The sequence below is a fragment of the Hyla sarda genome, chromosome 4 (genome assembly GCF_029499605.1).
Source record: "Hyla sarda isolate aHylSar1 chromosome 4, aHylSar1.hap1, whole genome shotgun sequence".
Classification (NCBI taxonomy): Eukaryota; Metazoa; Chordata; class Amphibia; order Anura; family Hylidae; genus Hyla; species Hyla sarda.
In genome coordinates, this window is record NC_079192.1 from 391,210,563 (window position 1) to 391,230,780 (window position 20,218).

Below are 20,218 nucleotides of genomic sequence, written 5' to 3' on the forward strand. Positions count from 1 at the left end.
CGCGTCACATCCTGTTTTGTACCTGTAATCCATGTAACTTTGTGTGAATAAAGATGGCTATTAGATCTATGGACGAGCTGGAATTCTTCTATCTTTGTGCCTCCAAAAATGTTGTAGAATCTCCTTTCCCCCACTATTTATCAGTATCATCATCATTACAATTGAAAATAAGAGTTCACATCAATATTGACAAAAAAATAATAATCTCTGGAATTAACAGATGGAGATGAGGTATTGTAGACAGTAAACCACAATGAAATCCAAAATCCTAAGGTTTTTAATTGCAACACAAATCCACATTTCACAATCCCCCCTGGGCTGTGTTTTCATAAAGTCTCCATTACACAGTCAAATCCATAAAATACACAATTCAGGACACAGCACAGCCTGATCCACTCTCTCTTTCTATAATCTGCATCCTGTGTACAAACCAAAGCTACACAAAGAAAAAGCTGAGGATGAGCGAATGGAATACATCAACCTCAACAACTCATCATGCCTAAAATGTTTCTTATAAGATATCTATGTAAGTCAGCCAAAGTCCAGGGTCACTGCAAGAAGACAACAACAACCTAGAAGTCATTACTTAATATTCCAGGAATGCAATGAGAACGGATTGGCCCGCTCAAGTATCCTATATGAATATACATTTGGCCAACAACTATCGTTCCCCAGCCATTACACATTGATGGGGGGCCTGGTCGAGTATCATATATTAATATAGTACTAAACACTAGGAATATCCAGCACCACAGCCATGGAATTAGAACATTGCTTTTTATTGGATCATCATCGACAGGAACATGAACCACAGCATGCACGGACCAAGGAGTGACGCGTTTCGGCAGGCGTAGCCACCATAGTCGTACTACACAAACCCAAGAATCCATCCCCGCTATATAGGAGGAGAGCTCCACCCACCACCAGGTGAAATGCCGGGACAGGTAAGGGCGAGACACTCCCACTAGACAGACGGGGATTCACACATATTATTCACCACCAGTACAGCATATAACATAATCAGTGTCAAATCTACATGTACATTGTACTGCACATTAATATAGTGCAATATAAACTTTTAATTGCTGATCGGATGCTTATTTGGCCAACAACTATTAATACTGATCCTGCCAATAAACATGCATGGTCGGCCCGCTCGAGTATTGCATATGAATATACATATCACCGACAACTATCTCTCCCGATCCTGCAAATACACGTGTAGTTGGTCTACTTGAGTATTGTACAGTGACCTCCCGACCTACGATGGCCCCGACATACGATCATTTCAACATACGATGGCCTCTCAGACTCCATCGCATGTTGAAGGCCGCATCAACATATGATACTTTTGTATGTTGGGGCCATGGCATAAATGGCTATCCGGCAGCACAGACTGCTTCAGCTGCCACCGGATAGCCGTTTACACTGCCCCATGTGATTCGCTGATGATCACTTACCTGTCCTCGGGGCTCCGGCGCGTCCTCTTCAGGATCCCCTGCCTCGTCGGTGCTCTCCATCGTCGTCATCACGTTGCTGCGCACGCCGTCCCGTCATCCAATAGGAGCGGCGTGCGTAGAGATGTGATGGTGGCAACGGAGAGCGAGGATGCCGGGGAATCAGAGGCCTTGCCGGAGCGTCGGTGACACCCTGGGGACGCGATGGAAGGCGACATCCAGGGCAGCGGTGATGGTCCGGAGCGGTGGGGACACGTGAGTATAACCTCCAATACCAGTGGTCTTCAACCTTCGGACCTCCAGATGTTGCAAAACTACAACTCCCAGGATGCCCGGACAGCCGTTGGCTGTCCGGGCATGCTGGATGTTGTGGTTTTGCAACATCTGAAGGTCCGCAGGTTGTAGACCACTGTCCTATACTTTACATTGCACGGATCCCTCAACATACGATGGTTTCAACAAATGATGGTCCATTTGGAACGGACTACCACCTTTGTTGAGGGACCACTGTATATGAATACACATTTGGCCAACAACCATCTCTTCCAATCCTGCCAACACAGATGCATGGTTGGCCCGGTCGAGTATCATTTTTTTTTAAACAGAAAGAGGAAATACAACTTCATGATACGTCTCACTTGGGGTAGAAATTGCTAAAGTGTATAGCCAGCATTAGTTGTTGTTCTATGGAAAACCATTGAGATGACCACTGGCTTTCTTGGTACACTTGGTACCGAATTTTATGGGGTTCTAAGAGGTAGAGATATGTGATCATAGGGATTACTTTCCAGTAACTGCATTATAGAACATTGGATTCATCTCCCCCCTTGGCCTCGACTGGATGCTTTCAGCGATAGTTTGCATTAATCGGCAATGCCCCTTTAAGGCTCTTTTGGATAAGTCATCGTCTTACAATTGTCCTTCAGGTAGTACCACATGGTGAACAAGGCTTGAACATAATCATACACATCATTGATTTTTTCCCCCTGAGGAGTCATCTAAGCCAAATTTAGCTCCTCTATGTAATTCAGCTCAGTAAAGGCTTTGATGCTACCGACAATGGCAAATTGTTGAACTATAAATACTCGTGATATAAAAAGCAGCACAAAACCATGCAATACAAGGGTCACTAACATACAAGCTTCTTCTCTGCTAGGCCAGTGCAGCCAATGAGAATTGTTTTATTAATATTTCTACTAGACATTAGGCAAAGAAACAAATAAAAAAAAACGGATTGGCCGCAGCGTTTCACTACTTGTTCTTTTTTACGAAATAACCTGTAGGACTCAGCACTATCGTGTTTTTTTAATTTTACTACCGTATTTTTCGCCGTATAAGACGCACTTTTTCTTCCCCAAAACTGGGGGGAAAAAGTCGTTGCGTCTTATACGTCGAATACACACACCTATCGAGGCGGTCCCTGCGGCCATCAACGGCCGGGACCCGCGGCTAATACAGGACATCACCGATCGCGGTGATGCCCTGTATTAACCCTTCAGATGCGGCGATCAAAGCTGACCGCTGCGTCTGAAGGGAAAGTGACACTAACCCGGCTGTTCAGTCGGGCTGTTCGGGACCGCCGCGGTGAAATCGCGGCGGTCCCGAACAGCCCGACTGAATAGCCAGGTTAGTGCTTACAGGACACCGGGAGGGACCTTACCTGCCTCCTTGGTGTCTTCTCCGTTCAGGGATCCCCTGTATGGCCGGCGCTCTCCTTCCTCGTCATCACGTCGTCGCGTACGTGCGTCGGCGTGCGTAACGACGTGATGACGGTGACGGAGAGCGAGGATACCCGGCCGGCAGCAGAGACGTTCCGGAGCGACGGGGACATGGCGACAGCGATGGAGCGACATCCAGGGCAGCGGTGACGGGTCCGGAGCGGCGGGAACACGTGAGTATTACCTCCTATGCAGTGGTCTTCAATCTGCGGACCTCCAGATGTTGCAAAACTACAACTCCCAGCCGTTGGCTGTCCGGGCATGCTGGGAGTTGTAGATTTGCAACATCTGGAGGTCCGCAGGTTGAAGACCACTATTGGGTTCAAAATCTAAAATTTTTTAGATTTTGAACCTAAAAATAGGGTGCGTCTTATACGCCGGTGCATCCTATAGGGCGAAAAATACGGTATTTATTTTTTTATCATCTCAATGGATATCATGTAATATTTTATTTTTCCTGTGGGGGCACTGCAGGGAAATTGCACAGGTGTCCCCACAGATTGCAGCTAGGGTTACCACCTGGGCGGTATTTCGGCCACCCTGCCAGTATTTTTATATTAATAATACCGGCCATGCAATGGCCGGTATTTATCTAACCAATCCTCCAACTCCAGGAAAGTTGCACCATAAACTATGCCAGTGTTTCCCAACCAAAGCGCCTCCAGCTGTTGCAAAACTACAACCCCCAGCATGCCTGGACAGCCGAAGGCTGTCCAGGCATTCTGGGAGTTGTAGTTCTGCAACAGCTGGAGGCACCCCTGGTTGGGAAACACTGACCTATATTATATACAACTATATAGTCTAACATGCTGGGAGTTGTCGTTTTGCAACAGCTGGAGGCACCCCTGGTTGGGAAACACTGACCTATACCATATCTATACTATATAATCCAACATGCTGGGAGTTGTAGTTTTGCAACAGCTGGAGGCACCCCTGGTTAGGAAACACAGACCTATACTATATCTATACTATATAATCCAACATGCTGGGAGTTGTAGTTTTGCAAGAGCTGGAGGCACCCCTGGTTGGGAAACACTGACCTATATTATATATAACTATATGGTCCCACATGCTGGGAGTTGTAGTTTTCATTTGGGGCAGCTGCTCCAACTCCAGGAATGTTGCACCATAAACTATACCAGTGTTTCCCAACCAGAGCGCCTCCAGCTGTTGCAAAACTACAACTCCCAGCATGCCCGGACAGCTGAAGGCTGAGCCACAGGCTGTATCAGGGCATGCTGGGAGTTGTAGTTAGTAACTCACTGCAACTCCCGGATTTAATAATAAAAAAAAAAGTGATCAATAACTACAGATCGGGGTGCACAAAGTGAGCCCTCATACAGGCCCGTATAAGGAGAAATAAAAAAGGTTATAGGGGTCAGAATAGGTCAAAATGTGTATCCTGTGATGTCACGCATATATAATTAATTATGCAAATTAGCATGGCCGGTATTTTTTATTTTTGTTTGCAAGAAAGGTGGCGACCCCTAATTGCAGCTAATCACTGATTATAGTCCCAGCAATGAAAAAGTCCTGTTTTTAGGGAAACCATTTCACAATCAGGAACTGGCCAAAGCAGATGGCCCCTTTAAGAGCTGTACGGGTGAAACTGATCTTTATTTGGATAAGAGGATCTGTAAAAATAAATGTGTATAGAGCTGTGAAAGTGGCCGGGCAGGACTGAACCCGAACAAGTCTCCACATGTAAAACACCCGACCAGAAATAGACAAACCTTCTGGAAACTTGCCAGGGTGATGTGTGTGATGAAATGGTGCAAGCGTCCGGAGTATATAAGAAGGACACAAACATAGAAATACTGTAATAATCACTGTACCTATTTAACACTTTAGCAGTGGTCTCCGAACTTTCGCATTCAAGTTGTTGCAAAACTACAACTTCCAGCATGCCCGGACAGCCATGTGAACTGAGAAGAATACACTTTTAAGCAGGGGTGTACATGTAATTAAAGGGGTACGCCGCACCCCTAGACATCTTATCCCCTATCCAAAGGATAGGAGATAAGATGTCAGATCGCGGGGCTCCCGCTGCTGGGGACCCCCGGGATCTCGGCTGCAGCACCCACCTGTACGGCTTTCACCTCACACCGGCAACACTGGAGGCTTCGGATCCCGACCGCAATGGCGGAAGAGCGTGACATCACGACTCCGCCCCGTGTGATGTCACGCCCCGCCCCCTCAATGCAAGTCTATGGGAGGTCCGTCACGACCCCTCCCATAGACTTGCATTGAGGGTGCGGAGTACCCCTTTAAAGGGGTACTCCGCTGGAAAACTTTTTTTTTTTTTTTATCAACTGGTGCCAGAAAGTTAAACAGATTTGTAAATGACTTCTATAAAAAAAAAATCTTAATCCTTCCAGTACTTATTAGCTGCTGAATACTACAGAGGAAATTATTTTCTTTTTGGAGCACAGAGCTCTCTGCCGACATCACGAGCACAGTGCTCTCTGCTGACACCTCTGTCCATTTTAAGAACTGTCCAGCGTAGGAGAAAATCCCCATAGAAAACATATGCTGCTCTGGACAGTTCCCAAAATGGACAGAGATGTCAGCAGAGAGCACTGTGCTTGTGATGTCATCAGAGAGCTCTGTGTTCCAAAAAGAAAAGAATTTCCTCCGTAGTATTCAGCAGCTAATAAGTACTGGAAGGATTAAGATTTTTTTTTTCTTTATAGAATTAATTTACAAATCTGTTTAACTTTCTGGCACCAGTTGATTAAAAAAAAAAAAAGTTTTCCACCGGAGTACCCCTTTCATGGGGCCCCATTGCAAAAAAACAGGATCAGGATTTTGCTATGATGCCCCAAATATCTGTAAACCCCCCGCTATTTCTGATCTACGAAGATCTTCAGAGCTACGAGTATCAAATATGAACAGGCATTTGGCTCACAACTATCTCTCCCAAACCTGCCAATACATATGCATGGTTGGCCCGCTCGAATATCATATCAGTATATGATACTTGATATATGTACAGAGTGCTGGTGTTGTACCGGCAATGCTGTCAGTGGTCACAACACACTATTGGAGCAAGCGGGAGCCAGGGGGTTGTTGTGATCATGGGTGTGGGGGCCCATAGGGGTCTGCCTATATGGATGCTTTGCCACTGCTTTTTATCTTTCACGTTATTATATCTAAGTACAGTGGTCCCTCAACATACGATGGTAATCCGTTCCAAATGGACCATCGTTTGTTGAAACCATCGTATGTTGAGGGATCCGTGCAATGTAAAGTATAGGACAGTGGTCTACAACCTGCGGAGATCCAGATGTTGCAAAAATACAACACCCAGCATGCCCGGACAGCAAACGGCTGTCCGGGCATGCTGGGAGTTGCAGTTTTGCAACATCTGGAGGTCCGCAGGTTGAATACCACTGGTATTGGAGGTTATACTCACGTGTCCCCGCCGCTCCGGACCATAATGGCTTGTCACCGCTGCCCTGGATGTCGCCTTCCATCACTATCGCCGCGTCCCAGGGGTGTCCCCGATGCTCCGGTAAGGCCTCTGCTTCCCCGGCATCCTCGCTCTCCGTCGCCGCCATCACGTCGTTACGCACGCCGCTCCTATTGGATGACGGGACTGCGTGCGCAGCGACGTGATGACGACGATGGAGAGCGCCAACAATGCAAGGGAGCCCGAAGAGGACGCGCCGGAGCCCCGAGGACAGGTAAGTGATCGTCAGCGGACCACACGGGGCACCGTAAACAGCTATCCGGTGGCAGCTGAAGCAGTCTGCGCTGCCGGATAGCCGTTTATGCGATGGCCCCGACATACAAAAGCATTGTGTGTTGATGCTGCCTTCAACATGCGATGGCCTCTGAGAGGCCATCGTATGTTGAAATGATTGTATGTCGGGGCCATCGTAGGTCGGGGGTTCACTGTATAGTAAAGCTAAATGATTCCCATTACATCATATGCCTAATGTCCTTCTGGAGCAGTGTTCCCCAGCCAGGGCATTACCAGCTGTTGCAAAACTACATTCCCAGCATGGGAATTGTAATTTTGCAACAGCTGGAGGCACCATGATTCGGAAACACTGCTCTAGCGATAAACCAAGCAGTATAGGAGCAACCGAGACCTCATTGCACCTGTCACTGTACAATAACCACAGTCATTGTAGAATAAGTCTTCAGTAAAAAAAAAAAAAACAGCTTAAAATAAGAGGCACAGGGTAAGAATACCTCAAGGTACAGCACCATTCGATGCAATCTCCAGGACTAATAACATAAGTGCTCCATCCTAATTTCTAGATGGGCACAGAATAGCTGTTCATTAGGAACACGGTCACTAGGGGATTGTCCTGACAATACAGAGATCATTGTCACTATATATAGCGTGCACCTGCGTTCGGTCTGCAAGTCAATACTGCAATAAAATGGAGCACATGCAGGAGGTCGCTAGAACCATCGCTAGTTAAAGCAAAACCAATGAGGCGTTTTATTTTCAATGTGACCTTCTGTGTTATCTTTGAATCTTTAATATAGCTGGGTCCATATACATTATCGAGGCATAGTCTATGATACGGAAATAGAAATATTTCCTACAGGATTAGGCAGTGTGAGCATCAGAGGTTCTGTTTTTGAGGCAAATTGTAAGGCAAATTGTGAGGTAAATTATTAAATAAATTGTGAGGTAAATTATTAAATAAATTGTGAGGTAAATTATTAAATAAATTGTGAGGTAAATTATAAAGTAAACTGTGAGGTAAATTTTGAAGTAAATTGTGAGGTATATTGTAAAGTACAGTGACCCCCCCCCCCCCCCCCCCCCCCCCCCCCCGACCGACGATGGCCCCGACATACGATCATTTCAACATACGATGGCATCACAGAGGCCATCGCATGTTGAAGGCAGCATCAACATACCATGCTTTTGTATGTCGGGGCCATCGCATAAACGGCTATCACGTTGCGGCGACGTGATGGCGGCGACGGAGAGCAAGAATGCCAGGGAAGCAGAGGCGTTGTCGGAGCTTCGGGGACACCACAGGGACGCGGCGACAGCGATGGAGGGCGACATCCAGGGCAGCGGTGACGGTCCGGAGCGGCAGGGACACGTGAGTATAACCTCCAATACCAGTGGTCTTCAACCTGCGGACCTCCAGATGTTGCAAAACTACAACTCCCAGCGTGCCCGGACAGACGTTGGCTGTCCGGGCATGCTGGGTGTTGTAGTTTTGCAACATCTGGAGGTCCGCAGGTTGTAGACCACTGTCCTATACTTTACATTGCACGGATCCCTCAACATACGATGGTTTCAACAAACGATGGTCCATTTGGAACGGATTACCATCGTATTTTGAGGGACCACTTGTGAGGTAAATTATGATGAAATTGTGAGCTAAATTGTGAGGTATATAGTGAGGTAAATAGTGAGGTAAATTGTTAGGCCAGACCGAGGGAAATGGGGGGACACGCAGGGCCCCATTAGTCAATAAGTCAGGTGCCTCAGTGTTCTGACAGACCCTATACTGAGCATAACACGGTATATAGAATTTTTCCCAGACTGCTCCCCGAAGGATGAATTCTCATGCAGCAGATTTGTTGACTGCCCATTCATCTAATTGGTGATGGCAGAAATTAATATTCTTGATGTCCAAAAACCCTATTCGGACAGATTTTTTTAGTTGTAGATTTCTTTTGCAACATGTCTGCCGCATGTGAAACTTTTAAAAACGTCTCCATCCGCAATGAGTATGAAGAATAAGCTTTCGACAAACCGTCCTCTCACTGCTTTTCCTACATTCCATAAGGAAACCGAATCCCTCTCAACCTACTGGGATTTGTTCATCTGGAAAATAAGGTGGACAAACATTTCCAGAAGAATGACGATCTGTCATTATAAACTTTCTTAGGAATCCCTAAAAACACATTTCCTCCATGATCCTCCAGAATCTGCTGGTAATTTATAACTGTACTCATGTCATAGTCTCAAGCATGTAATGAACCGCATAACAAAATTATAGGTGTTTTCCAAGACTTTGCATTATGATCTCAATACTAAAAAAAAAATAATAATTTCTTATTTACCACTGTTAGTTACTATTCCCACAACAGAGCGTTATATTTTTTGCTTTTTTTTTTCATCTTCACCTTCCCTAAATAGATCATTGTAACGCATATGACTTTGATCTATTAGATCAGCCCTTTATGGGTACAGCCTGACATAGGCCGAGTACAGGCCTCAGGCTGCCCTTACAAGCAAGCAGCCGCCGGGGTGCTGAACACTCTACTAGAGACACTAAAAGTATTGTTTTAATTCTGCGATTGCTACTGACGGCAGCATTGAAGCAGTTAAATGACTGGCATCAGAGTGATCTCCAGTATCAGTCATTACTGACCAGTGTTGCAGATGGCTCCCTAATGCGTGCCATACTCCCACACCAAACCCATGCCTTACACATACAACATGGTTCGGGAAGGAGTTAGACTATGCGAACCCTCTTAGAAGGTGGCGCCACCTGTGTCTACAAAAGCAAGTGGTGTCATGACAGAACGGCCCCCTGCCTATGGCATTAGTAGCTTTCTACACCTATGTGGTTTGTCTGGTAAAAAGTTTTTTTTTTTTAAAACATGGCGAGGCTGCTCCCGGTCTCTGCTGCTCCCGCTCTCTGCTGCTCCCACTCTCTGCTGCTCCCGGTCTCTGCAGCTCCCGATCTCTGCTGCTCCCTGTCTCTGCTGTTCCCGGTCTCTGCTGCTCCCGGTCTCTGCTGCTCCCGCTCTCTGCTGCTCCCGGTCTCTGCTGCTCCCGCTCTCTGCTGTTCCCGGTCTCTGCTGCTCCCGGTCTCTGCTGCTCCAGCTGTCTGCTGCTCCCGCTCTCTGCTGCTCCCGGTCTCTGCTGCTCCAGGTCTCTGCTGCTCCCGGTCTCTGCTGCTCCCGGTCTCTGCTGTTCCCGGTCTCTGCTGCTCCCGGTCTCTGCTGCTCCCGCTCTCTGCTGTTCCCGGTCTCTGCTGCTCCCGGTCTCTGCTGCTCCAGCTGTCTGCTGCTCCCGCTCTCTGCTGCTCCCGGTCTCTGCTGCTCCAGGTCTCTGCTGTGTTTCACTTACAGGTGCCGCTCAGCCAATCACTGGTCCCAGTAGTGTCCCGCCTTAACGAGTGATTGGCTGAGCAGCAATCTAACATATTAACCCCTAACACCAGGAAATTGGAAATACTGGAGGCTATGGGTGGGTTAAGTAGGCAAGCACCGTTTTTTTTTTCTCTTTTTTTGTTTTTTGTTTAAGCAGGCAGCCTGACCTTGTTTTGAGAAAAACAGGGAAAAAAAACCTTTTGCCAGGAAACCCCTTTAAAGGAGTATTCCAGATTTTTTCTTTATTTGACTATGCTACAGGGGCTGTAAAGTTAGTGTAGTTGATAATATAGTGTCTGTACCTGTGTGTGACGGTTTTCTCACAATTCTTCTGTGATTTTCACCCCAATATTTTTTTTAAACAGCAAACAAAATGACTGTTGTCTCAGATTTTTCCCAGCTTGCAATGCGGCCGAGACCTGACTCACTAGTCAGCTGATGACAGGGAGCCTGTCTGTTTCAATGGGTGGAGGGATTGCTTAGTGGGAGAGAGATCAATCTGCAACTAATGCAACAGCTGTAGGCACCCTGATTGAAAACCACAGGTCTTTTGAATGGCTGCAGCTCATTTATGTTTCAATGCGTGGGGTGGCTGATGTGTGGGAGGGAGGGAAATGGAATTGTGGGATTTGTAGTCAAAAAAAGAAAAGTAAAACAAGAAATACAACTTCACAATAAGCTATCCACAGTATTATGGTAATCTCACAACATAGCCATTTAGCCCCAAAACAAGCGCAGATGCTTCCTAAGCATGTCCATTACTATCTGCCAGGTACGTACTAAAATCACCTTATGGTGAATAACCCCTTTAATATGGTTTTCCTATTCTTCAGAAAAATTTGGCGGGGAACTTAAAAAAAAAAAAAAAAAAAAAAAAGGGAAAAAGAGAAAAAAAAAAACCTTTTTGCTAAATTCCTCGTCAAAGCCTTTATTTACAGAACACCAAGATCGGAATCACTATCATTGTCTGGAACGCTCCTCTGTTTACTTAACCATACGACTAAGGAGTCATTTGTATCTGGACCAGATCCAAGTAGATTTGCATTAGTATGCTAATTAGGGTGCTTTAGTGGTGGCGGATGGTAAGCGTGGACGCGGTATATTATTGCGCAATTTAAAGCATACTACAGAGCCCTATACATTAGGTCAGTGTTTCCCAACCAGGGAGCCTCCAACTGTTTCAAAACTACAACTCCCAGCATGCCCGGACAGCCGAAGGCTGTCCGGGCATGCTGGGAGTTGTAGTTTTACAACGGCTAGAGACACCCTGGTTGGGAAACACTGCCTTAGACAGATAATTCTATAGACACACATGGGTATGTAGCTACCGCACATTAGCACTATTCATTATCCAGGCCCCCTACAAAGCCAAATCTCTACTTTCAGGAAAAGCTAAGGAAGTCATCACGAAACTTTCCCTGACGCCAAGAAGCATAAACTATAGAACAGTTGTATATATTTCCTGCAGATCTGGAACTGTGATGGTTTCTTGATTATAGCCCATAGCAACCAATCAGATCGCGTGTTTCATTTTTAACAAGGCCCCTGCAAAATGAAAGAAGCGATCTGATTGGTTGCTATGGGCAACTGGGGAACTTTTCCTTTACACATGTTTTGATAAATCTCCCTCAATGTCTTTTCTTCTGTATAAGGGTATGTTCACACTACAGAGTGTGAGTGGAATCTCCGCTCACTCGATTCAGCGAGCGGAGATTCAGACTGGCAGCCGGCGGCGGCGGAAGGACCGCGCGGCACTGCGCCGTCACCATTGACGGCTATGCAGTGCTCGCGGACTTCCGCGCAAAGAATGAACATGTTCTTTCTTTGCGCGGAACAATTTCAGCGGCGGTATTGTCGCAAATTCCGCAGTGTGAACGGGTCTCGCGGAGACTCTTTCACACTAATGTTAAGTTCACACCGCAGAATTCCGCGGGAATTCCGTAGTGTGAACATACCCTAAGGGTGCATGCACACCTCGTTTTCAGATCCGGCAGGGGAGGGGAAAACCATGCGCTCCCATACACCAGCCAGACCAGCGCTGAAATCCATTGACCTTAATGTGACCGGACCTAAAACTGTAGTATACTATGGTTTTAGGTATGGTCAGAAAACCGGATACGGGTCAACAATAAGCCTACCGGAGTCAAACGGTGACTACAGTCGGCTCATTAAAGTCAATGGATTTCAGCGCTGGTCCGGCTGGGGTATGGGAGTGCACGATTTTCCCCTCCCCCCAGCTGGATCCGGCATCCGTAGCCTGAAAACGTGGTGTGCATGCAGCCAAATATTGGACAGCATGAAATGATTTACTGTATACAAATGTAGCAAACGCCAACTTAGCTGGGTGACACAGTGCCTAGCACTCCTTCCATAGACTTTAATGAGCTATGTCAAACAATATGAAAAATTAGGGCTCATTCACACAACTGAATTCCCGAGCGGAATCGCCTCGGAAATTCTGGTGCAGCAGCCTCTCTCATTGTTTTCAATGGGATTCTGCTGCACCATACACCGCGCAGAATTTTCCGCAGCGGACAATTCAGACCTTTCATCCGTCGTAGGAATGAACATGTCCATTCTTTTGGGGGAATCCGCTCTGAAATGCTCTGTCGTTAATGAAAACGATGAACTTGGAATCTTGGCCCGGAAATTTGTTTGGCATTTGCTACTATAGTAGTGTAGATTCGTGATTTCCTATAGTAGTGTAGGTGCAAAGATCAAAACACTGTGAGGGGTATGTATGAAGGATTTTACCCTGTTTTTTTTACTGTGGTTTGTCTCAAGTTTCCTTTATGTCACTTTTTGCGACAAACAATTGCGCCAAATGGTTTAGAACAAAATCACTGATTTCACTTTGTTAGTCGTTATTTCAGTTACAATCATTCTTTGGTCTGGAATTCATTAATTGCGACTTGGCGATTTGGCGCAAGTTTAGGCGCAAATACCTTCATTTAGGCGCAAATCTACACCATGAATAAAGTGACAGAGAAAATAGCTACAACAATAGAACGTCCCAAAGTCAGATTTACTGCCTGGAATTCTGGGGTCTGCGCCTTTTGTAGGGCTACATTTGTGCCAAAATTACAAACTTGCATACGACAATTGATCATTTTGGCGCAAATATGCTCCATTTGATGCATACATAAAAAACATACATAAAATGACACATTGCTACACCATTATTGATACATGTCCCCCCCTGTCTCACTGGCATCTGTCCTGAAAGTGACGCACCGGGTAGGGGGGAGATTTATCAAAACCTGTGTAGAGGAAAAGTTGACCAGTTGCCCATAGCAACCAGTTCGATCGCTTCTTCTATTTTTTTAAATGAAAGAAGCAAACTGGTTGCTATGGGCAACTGGTCAACTTTTCCTCTACCCCCTAAATGTCAACAAACAAAGTAGAAAAGGAGTCACAGCAGAGATGAGGGATCCGATTCTCAAAAAATAATTATAATAATAAATGCTGTTTTTTCTTTATTTCACCATAAAGGGCAATGTCCCGGTTAGACAATAGCCTTCATAAGGAATTGCTAGCCGAGACGTTACACTTAATGGAGGAAAGGCAGATTACTGTTTACATCAATATCCTTGCTCTGCTTTGTCACGTTGTCGTATTGACAATCTGCAACCGGTTCACTCATGCCTCGTCCTTCTTTTTCCCTGACATCATCGGCTGGGGGGGGGGGGGGGGGCATTGGAAGGCGACTATACACATTAGAGCAGTGTTTCCTAACAAGCTAGCCTGCAGCTAGCCTACAAGTTGTAGTTTTGAAACAGCTGGAGGCACCCTGGCTGGGAAACACTGTAGTAGAACATCAGAGTTCAAACAGGGGGACCAGGGTCCTTGGCCAAGAGTGGTGCCTGAGAACTTGGCATGTCCATATCTTAGGCCGGAAACACTACAATACTACATTCATGGCGGAACATTCTGGTACATATCAGTTGGTTGCAACCTATATATACGTTTTAAATAATCTATATAATCCTAGTTTTTACATGTTAGTCTTGTGCAGTACACGACTACTGTATTCATTCTCCTCCAATACATATTCTATTACACTTTTTTATATTTTTTTTTGCTTACAAATCTGTATAAACCAATTTTATACCATACGCAATTGAGGAAATAGAAAACAAAACAAAACAAAAACAAAAAAATACAAAAAAAAATTCTGACAATTAAACTTTTTACGAGATGTGGGCAGGGCTTCCTAAAAAACAAGTGTTAAGTAGCCACACAACCGCACTATTGCATCTGCAATACTTTGCAGCCATTATAGTTAAAGGTCGCACTATTTTGGGCTAAAATGGTGGTAGTACTGGAAAATTGTGCAGAAAGACAAATTCTTTTTAAAAATTACTATTACCGTATTTTTCGCCGAATAAGACGCACACTTTTTCTTCCCCAAAACTGGGGGGGGAGGAAGTTGTTGCGTCTTATACGGCGAATACACACACCTATCACGGCGGTCCCTGCGGCCATCATCGGCCGGGACCCGCGGCTAATACAGGACATCACCGATCGCCGCGTCTGAAGGGTTAATACAGGGCATCACCGCGATCAAAGCTGACCGCCGCATCTGAAGGGAAAGTGACACTAACCCGGCTGCTCAGTCGGGCTGTTCGGGACCGCCGCAGTGAAATCGCGGCGTCCCGAACAGCTTACAGGACACCGGGAGGGACCTTACCTGCCTCCTCGGTGTCTGCTCCGGGCCGGGATCCCCTGCATGGCTGGTGCTCTCCATGGTCGTCATCACGTCGTCGCACACGCCGTCCCGTCATCCAATAGGAGCGGCGTGTGTAGCGATGTGATGACGGCGACGGAGAGCGTGGATCCCGGGGAAGAAGACATCCGAAGCGTCGGGGACACCATGGGGACGTGGTGACAGCGATGGAGCGACATCCAGGGCAGCGGTGACGGGTCCGGAGCGGCGGGGACACGTGAGTGCTGCCTCCTATCCAGTGGTCTTCAACCTGCGGACCTCCAGATGTTGCAAAACTACAACTCCCAGCATGCCGGTCCGGGCATGCTGGGAGTTGTAGTTTTGCAACATCTGGAGGTCCGCAGGTTGAAGATCACTGTTGGGTTCAGAATCTTTTTTTTCTAGATTTTGCACCTTTAAAATTGGGTGCGTCTTATATGCCGGGTGCATCCTATAGGGCGAAAAATACGGTACTTACAGAATGTGGTCATGGTATGTTGTTAGTACATAGGAAACAATAAAGTCTCACCTGGGCAGGACCATTTACAGGAGGGAATAAAACCTCAGTTTCACCGACCAAACTTTTCAGCTGTGGGAAATTTAATGGCTTCATGAAGGTGAAATCATTTTTATCAGACATGGTGGAAAAACAGGATGTGTAACACTGACCCTGGGGATCCATAGGACCCATTCTAACTTCCATATATTTCAGAGTACCATCTGGGTTCAGACGAAGAGTTGGGTATTGCCCTGTATAATGGCTTGGTGTGGAGGTATCCTTGCAGCACCACCCAGAACCTCCATGATCCTTTTTTAAGCATTTGATGAGTAATATAGTAAAAGTGATGAAGGACACACAGCTTATAGCCACAAGGGAAATGATTAAATACATGGTCACGTCAGATTTGTTAGGTGAACTCTGAAATAAATCCTTGGACTTCATGTTTTCTTGGACTACCCCATCGTCTAAGGTGACTAGGATTGTGACAGTGGCCGATAAAGGTGGTTCCCCGTGGTCTTTAACTAAAATCAATAGGCTCTGTTCCAGATTTTCTGTCTCCTGAAAACTACGAGCTGTTCTGATCTCCCCATTTTGTGAAGAAATGGAAAATAAAGATGGGTCCGTGGCCTTAGAAATTTCGTAAGATAACCATGCATTGTGGCCAGAATCTAAATCCATGGCAGTGAGTTTTGTAACAAAATAACCAGCAGGCGATGACTTTGGGATCTTCTGTTGGGCAATGAACTCATTGTTATATTCCGGATAGAATATCCTTGGAGCATTGTCATTTGTATCCAAAATGAAGATAAAAACTGTTGCATTGGAAACTTGTTTCGGAGATCCAGAATCTTCCACTTTTACTGGGACCTGTAAAACCTGGATTTCTTCAAAATCAAATGAGCGTTGTGCATAAATTCCACCAGATTTTGTATTGATGTATACAAAAGACGATATCAAAGAAGACCCTTCCACCTGGCTGTCAATGATTGAGTAAACTAAGTTTGAGTTCTCACCTTCATCTGGATCTGAGGCGGATACCTCCACCAGTAGTTCTCCAGGTGTGTTGTTTTCTTGAACGCCAGCGGTATACGTAGCTTGGGAAAATGTAGGCTGGTTGTCATTGATGTCTGAAATTTTCAAAGTGATGATCTGTTGCGTCCTTAGAGGAGGAGAACCCATATCACTGGCAATCAGATCAATGACATACTGAGATACTGCTTCTCTGTCCAGAACATCATTAGTAACTAAGGAGTAATGGTCATGCGAAAAAGTGAACCTAAATGGTAAACTAGATGGTAACTCCAGCGTCACTTGCCCATTTTGCCCCGAATCTCTATCTTTCACTCTGAAAAGACCAACAACGGTGCCCACTGGTGTATCTTCTGGAACATCTGTCATCAAAGAGGTCACAAGGATCTCTGGAGCATTATCATTGACATCATCGATTTCTACTTGGATAATACAATTACCTTCCATTTCAGGCACTCCTCTGTCTCTCGCTCTAACCGGCAACTCGAATGTCCTTGATTCCTCATGATCTATAGGTCCAATAATAGAAATAACACCCGTCTTTGGGTTTAAGGCAAATATTTTTTTGAAGGAATCCGGCATGTGCTCTTCAAAGGAGTATTCTATCTCCCCATTGACTCCTTCGTCAAGATCCGTGGCATTAAGTTGTAACAGCGCAGTATTAGGGGGGGAATTTTCTTGTACGTTAATTTTATATAATCCTTTATCGAATACTGGCGGATTGTCATTTAAATCCATAACAACGACATTTATCTGGGTGGTTCCTGATCGAGGGGGGTCGCCGCCGTCTACAGCTGTGAGGATCAGATGATGTTTATCTACTTCTTCCCTGTCTAAAACTTTCTCCAACACTAATTCGGGAACGAGCGTTCCGTCGCTACGTTTCTTTACAGACAGCGAGAAGTAAGGACTGGGGTCGAGTCTATATTGTTTAATTCCATTGGAGCCTACGTCCAAGTCGTGCGCACTTTCCAGGACAAATCTAGCTCCCGGACTCGCTAAGAGTTCAGTGATTTTTATAGTCCTTTCGGGATTTGAAAACATCGGAGGGTTGTCATTGATATCTAGAATTTCTACCATGACACGATGCAGTTGTAGCGGATTTTCTATAACTACCTCAAGCGGTAGCAAGCAGCTTGTACTAGTTCCACACAGGCTCTCCCTGTCTATCTTTTCATTCACAACTAAAGCTCCGTCCTCCCAGTTCACAGCAAAGTATTTTCTGCTTCCCTCTGTCCCCATTCTAAGCCTGCGCTTAGACAGGTCTGTGATTTTCAGTCCCAAATCCTGAGCTACATTTCCCACCACTGTCCCCGACTCAGACTCCTCGACAATAGAGTAGCGAAGCTGCCCGGAGACCCAGCCCCAGCTACAAAGGAGAAAGAAGCACTTTACTTGCCATTTCCAAGTCTCTGCTGAGTTGAGAATGTCCATAACTTAAACCTTTCCTCCAAGCAGTGTAACTGCAGGCACAAAATCCACATGTAAATCCCTGGAATGAATCAATCCATGGCGTAGAATTGGAGCACCAAATCCTAGAACATTTGTATCCAACCGATTAAATACATCCACGGGCGGGATTCTTGTCAGAGCCCGAGCTCTCCCTTCTGTGTTGGTGGAGGAAGCTTTCACAAAACCAGAGGGGAGCGAGAGGATGACAGCACAAATGTCTAATTCACGCAGCAGCAGAGGATCAGATGTCAACTCTGCCCTCTACTGGCCAATGATATCAATTAGTCGACAAGGATAATTTCCCTGAGTTCCAAATACATACAGTACTTATATTACCACAATGCATCTTCTAGTGCTGCGTTTCCCAACCAGGGTGCCTCCAGCTGGTGCAAAACTACAACTCCCAGCATGCTCGGACAGCCGAAGGCTGTCCGGGCATGCTGGGAGTTGTAGTTTTGTACTAGCTGGAGGCATTCTGTTCGGAAAACACTGGTCTAGTAAACACATAATAAAACAACAGTAAAGAAATGTATCCCTCTTCATGTTAAAGCTAATTTACACTTATTTACTGGATTACTTTTTTTTTTATTATTATTATTATTATTATTATTATTATTATTATGTTTTTATGTAATATTTACCTTTGTAAAACATAGTTTCAAAATATTTATGTATTTTTTCTTTTATATATATATATCAGTTAAATGTGCACTTTTATTTTTTTTTTACCCCCCCCCCAGGTGTCGGATGTTTCTAAGGGGAGGGTTGGTTGGGAAAGGGGGATGAATATGGTAATTTCTAAGAATATTTTGTGGATTTTGTGTCACTTTTACTTATTTTTTTACTTTGAATCAGATCGCCTCTTTCATTTTTCAGAGCCCTTTGTTTAAAATAAAAGAAGCGATCTGATTGGTTGCTATGGTTTTGATAAATCTCCTGCTATATGAGGTTATTTGACTAATTCTGGACTTTACTAGCACAGGTTAACCCCTAAGGCCACTCCAGCCTAAAATGTTTAGATTCATGGGGAACCCCTTTAATGTTACTCCTGTCTGAAATGTTTCCACTCTTGGGGAATCCCTAATGCTATTCCAGCTTCAAAGATACAAGGAGAAATAAACATTAGAGAATCTTTGTCCAGCGCTCTGGATTTGGCTCAGATAAGTTTATTGATTTGTAAAGAAGAGCAGATGTACATGGGTTTGCCTTCTTTGTTGTGGGAATGACAGGTCTTATTCTTGCTGTATTCCGAGGGAACCCTAGTTGGGAACCATTGTTTCCAAAATATATAATTATAAAAAAAACATCACCGGTTCATTATGTCGTATGTCTTCATATGCAGAAAAAGGTTTTCTATACATAACTGATTCTATGGTTATTAGAGCTTAGATTGTATTCACGTTATATTGCTGTATTTGTGGATATATATAATGTGAGTATTGGTGACTAAAATCATTCACAATTTCCAATAAAGATGCATGTAGACAGATAGATAGATAGATAGATAGATAGATATGAGATAGATAGATAAATGTATAGATATGAGATAGATAGATAGATAGATAGATAGATAGATATGAGATAGATAGCTATGAGCTAGATAGATAGATAGATAGATAGATAGATATGAGCTAGATAGATAGATCTGAGATAGATAGATAAATGTATAGATATGAGAGAGATAAATAGATAGATAAATAGAAATTAGATGTACAAAAACAGGTAACTAGATAGATGTAGAAAGACAGACAGATAGATAGATATGAGATAGATATATATATATATATATATGAGATAGATAGATATGAGATAGGTAGATAGATAGAGATAGATAGATAGATAGATAGATGAGATAGATATGAGATAGATAGATAGATAGATATGAGATAGATAGATATGAGATAGATATGAGATAGATAGATAGATAGATAGATAGATATGAGATAGAAAGATATGAGATAGATAGATATGAGATAGATATGAGATAGATATGAGATATATAGATAGATATGAGATAGATAGATAGATAGATAGATAGATATGAGATAAATAGATAGATAGATATGAGATAGATAGATATGAAATAGACATAAGATAGATAGATATATAAAAACATAGATATGAGATATATAGATAGATATTAGATAGATATGAGATAGATATGAGATAAATAGATAGATAGATATGAGATAGATAGATATGAGATAGATATAAGATAGATAGATATATAAAAAGATAGATATGAGATAAATTGATAGATAGATAGAAA

General features: G+C 44.4%; 1 protein-coding gene and 1 long non-coding RNA gene across 51 annotated transcripts in view; one reads left to right on the top strand and one right to left on the bottom strand.

Annotated features, from left to right (window-relative positions):
- LOC130267398 (uncharacterized) overlaps nt 1-20,218 on the top strand; it is a 126,425-nt gene that overhangs the window by 104,567 nt on the left and 1,640 nt on the right. The window lies entirely within an intron of this gene.
- LOC130267390 (protocadherin gamma-C5-like) overlaps nt 1-20,218 on the bottom strand; it is a 571,493-nt gene that overhangs the window by 46,548 nt on the left and 504,727 nt on the right. The window contains exon 1 of one of the 50 annotated variants that reach the window (XM_056517113.1): nt 15,496-18,175. The exons of 48 other annotated variants lie outside the window; for them this stretch is intronic. In XM_056517113.1, the coding sequence (XP_056373088.1) occupies nt 15,496-17,931 (2,436 nt within the window). In that variant the 5' untranslated portion in view covers nt 17,932-18,175. Of the gene's footprint in view, nt 1-15,495; nt 18,176-20,218 lie in introns of those variants that run through there. One more of the 50 variants, XM_056517110.1, reaches the window with a different exon arrangement.